General features: G+C 53.2%; 1 protein-coding gene across 1 annotated transcript in view; it reads right to left on the reverse strand.

Annotated features, from left to right (window-relative positions):
* NOS3 (nitric oxide synthase 3) overlaps window positions 1-3,848 on the reverse strand; it is a 50,386-nt gene that overhangs the window by 23,199 nt on the left and 23,339 nt on the right. Inside the window, exon 13 of the mRNA XM_015420973.1 lies at window positions 954-1,085. Coding sequence (XP_015276459.1) covers window positions 954-1,085 — 132 coding nt within the window. The remainder of the gene's footprint in view (window positions 1-953; window positions 1,086-3,848) is intronic.

Below are 3,848 nucleotides of genomic sequence, written 5' to 3' on the forward strand. Positions count from 1 at the left end.
ATGTTCTTATGGATAAACATCTGGAGCAGAGGTCCATCAGTGGCTGTTAGCCACGAGGTATAGATAGGAACTCTCGGTCTGGGGCAAGTGATGCTCTGTCTTCTTGGTGCCGGGGGGGGCACCAGTGGGAGGGGCTTCTAGTGTCCTGGCCCCACTGCTGGACCTCCTAAGGGCACCTGGTATTTCTGGCCACTGTGTGACACACAGTGTTGGACTGGAGGGGCCACTGGCCTGATCCAACACTGGCTTCTCTTATGTTCTTATGAAGCTTCCCTCCAGCAGGAGATTCATCGGCTGAGCCCCCTCTCAAGAGAATACTTGCACTCTTTCTATGGTGGAACTACTCTGGCCCGCCCCACCTACAGCCGCTGGCCACCACTTCCTGTGCTTTGAAATCATCCAGCTCTGCTAAAGCCACCCTTCGTGGCTCCTCTTTTGCCACTAAAAAAAATCTGGGATTTCCTGCGAGGGGGAGGGGGGAGGGAGTCACCCCTGATGTGGGGTGGCTGGTCAGAGAAGGCGGCGCACGGCTGGGGACTGAGCTGTGGCAGGGGACTTGGGGGGGGCAGGAAAGCAACTCTGGGCTGAGACCACCCACGTGACCCACATAATCTTGGGAGGGGTTTTCCTGCTTTCCTGGCCCCCAGCCCTGCAGAGGTCACTCCGAGGACGAGGAGGCAGCCTGCGGGGAACACCCCACTGGGAAGGGGGGGAGGGAGTTTCCAGCAGAGGTGCTCTCTCGCTCTCCCCCCCCCCCCGGTTTCCAAAGAAAAAGGGGACTCGAGCCTCCCATCCCGTGCTGTTCAGCTGCGTCCCACATGCCATGCGAAGGCACCACTTCCCCCCGCCCGGTGTTGGGTCAGGGCCCGTTTCATATCCCCTGCGATGCAGAGATCCTCTGCACGTGACTCTGGTTCCCAAACGCCCCGTGGCCCCCCCCCCAGCTGCCGTACCGAAGGGTCCCCAGGGCCCCGGCGCTGTCCGTGTTGCTGGACTCCTTCCGTTTCCTCCTCCAAGCGGCCACCAGCTGGTCAGACTGTGAGACGCTGTTGAAGCGCATCTTGTAGCTCCTGGGGGGTGGAGAGAGAAGGGGAGAGATGTGGCAGCCGCACCAGACGGGAAGCCACTGCGGCTCCTCCAGAAAGGCCACTCAGGGGAGATCTAAACCATGCAGTTGGCATCCCTGCTGGTCACCTTACCTGGGAGTTCACTTCTCGTCTCAAAATGTCTGGTTTCTCTGGGGATTCTCTCTCTTTCTTCGTCACCCCCTCCAGAGTCCGTCCGGCTTTCCACGCCTTTCATCAGCCTGTCCCCCCCCCGCCCCAAAATGACAGCTAAACAGACCCGTCCCTAAGCACAGTCACACCCTCCTGACCCCACTGACATCGTTGAACTCGGAAGGGTGCGACTCCCCTTCCTGCAACTCAAGCCCAAACCTTGTGGGTAGTGGATAATCTGGGCGGGGGGAGGCCTAGTTCCCCACTATTCCTCTCAGTTCTTTGTTTTGTTTCCTTTATGCTTTTGTGGCTTTCACTCTCAGATATTTCTAACTCTTCTCTCAAGGGAACAACATCTGAGTCCAGCCGGGCACCTTGAAGACGAACAAAGTTGTATTCAAGGCAGTGTTCCCTCTAAGCTGAATTAGTGTGACCTAGCTCACAGTTCTTGAGCCTCCGGCTCACACATTTTTTTATCTTAGCCCAGGAAGGGATGGCTCCAGACCAAGCTAATTTATGCAGCAGCCAAATCACTCGCTCACAACTTTTAATGCCAGCAGCTCACAAGGTAGAATTTTTGCTCACAAGGCTCCACAGCTTAGAGGGAGCACTGATTCCAGGTATACACTTCTGTGTGCATGCGTACCTCCTCAGAACCTTGCTTGCGCATGCAAGTTTATACCCAGAATTAAACTTGGTTGGTCTTCAAGGGGCCACGAGGGACTCTCCCATCTTTGTTCTGCGGCTTCAGACCAACACGGCCACCCTGCCGGGATCTATCTCCTCTCCAGAGACCCCTAAATTGTCTGCAGTCAGGTTCACTTCACTAATTTCTCCACTCTGGCTCCCCCCGCCCCCGTTTTCAGTCTCTCTTTGATGCTCTTGGCCACCTGATGTTCTCAAAATAAACATGTTTTTTGTACCACCATTTTGCATGAAACAGATAGGAGTGCAATATTAAACACACCAAAGTATGTCAATCAGATGCAACTCTTTTGAATGACTTCTTTAACTTCCTCTGTGTTCAGCAAATCAGACCAGTTTGTAAATTCTAGTTCTAAACAGGTCGCGTGGCCCGTAAACACGTGCGATGCCTCGACATCAGATCAGGGTCACTCTGCCCGTTTTTCCTGCCACAAAAGCGAAGTCCATTCGCATATCCACTCCAGACACTGTTTCACGCATGCCAACCCAATCTGGAACACGGATCCCCAGCAGAAACCAAAATCCTCATCTGTATCTTTATTTATTTGCTTTGTTATAAACCCCCCTGGGGCCTCAGCAGAGTCCCCCCTAGGCCCCCCTGGGGAAAGGGGCTTGGTCTCCCAGGCCTTGGCCAGTCTGCCGGCCCATGACTGAGAGGCAGGAATGACAACCACGGGCCACATAACAGAGACATGAACCCAGAGTCCGAGCCCGCAATGCGCCCTGATGCCAGTCCCGTCTCCAGGGGGCGTATGTTTGATCAAGTCACAGGTATCCTTGCTAAGCGTGCAGGTTTAGAGTCTAGTGTACACGTTAATTGTACTTTAACTTTAAGAGTGTTCCCTCTAAGCTGAGTGAGTGTGAGCTAGCTCACAGTTTTTGAGCCTCCAGGTGTACTTTAACTTTAAGTTAACAGTGTTCCCTCTAAGCTGAGTGAGTGTGAGCTAGCTCACACTCACTCAGCTTAGAGGGAACATTGGTTTAGACCTCACTGCAGTTTCCCCTGCTGATCAGGAAACTACACAATTTCTTTTCTCTATTGACAGTTAATTAAAGTAGCTGAAGAAATGCTAGCTTTGCTGCTGTTTTTACAGCGAATAAAACGTTAAATTTTTGCCTTTTAATCTTGCACCTGTAGATAACAAGCTAGTGTCCAAAGATGCACCTGCAAGATGATTTTATCAGCAGTACAAGGGGCCCTTCTCTAAAGGATAATCACGTTAAAGTTAGCCCTTAGATAACAAGCTAGTGTCCAAAGATTCACCTGCAAAATTATTTTATCAGCAGTACAAGGGGCCCCTCGTATTATCTAAAGGATAATCACGTTAAAGTTAGCCCTCAATTTATTGTACTAGAGATAAATCCTCTCTCCGCTATGTGATGCAGAGCCTGCGAGATGCCTCCTGCCACTTATCTGAACAACATAATTCTCTGAAGAGTCAACGGGGTCAATTCCGTAACAGGATATCAGACAATGATCTCGTTACACCCGTCTCCACTCAGATGGTATCTAACGAGAGGAACTCAGGTGCTCTCCTGGACTGGGACCTCCCCCGCCTCCACTCAGCCAGCAACACTCTGACAGGCCCTGATCGTGCCAGGCCAACGGGGGGGCTCATCCACCCCCTCATTCCCCCCCCACCAGCAACCCCCTCTGGGCTGCCTACGCAGGACCAACTGGCCAGCCTCAATGCTGAGCCCCGCAGGGGGAGGGAGAAGGGGGCAGGAGGGGAGGTGGGAAGGGAGGGGGGACGGCAGGAGAAAAAGTGGGCTGGTGACCCCCGGAGGGGGAAGGAGCAGCGGAGAGGAAGAAGAGATTGGATTTATACCTCATGGCCCTTCACGACCCAAAGGAGTCTCAGAGCGGCTCACAAACTCCCCTTCACCTCCCCACAGCAGACACCCTGTGAGCAGTGTTCCCCCTAA

This window comes from Gekko japonicus, unplaced genomic scaffold (genome assembly GCF_001447785.1).
Source record: "Gekko japonicus isolate JY-2015 unplaced genomic scaffold, Gekko_japonicus_V1.1 scaffold3343, whole genome shotgun sequence".
NCBI classification, from domain to species: Eukaryota; Metazoa; Chordata; class Lepidosauria; order Squamata; family Gekkonidae; genus Gekko; species Gekko japonicus.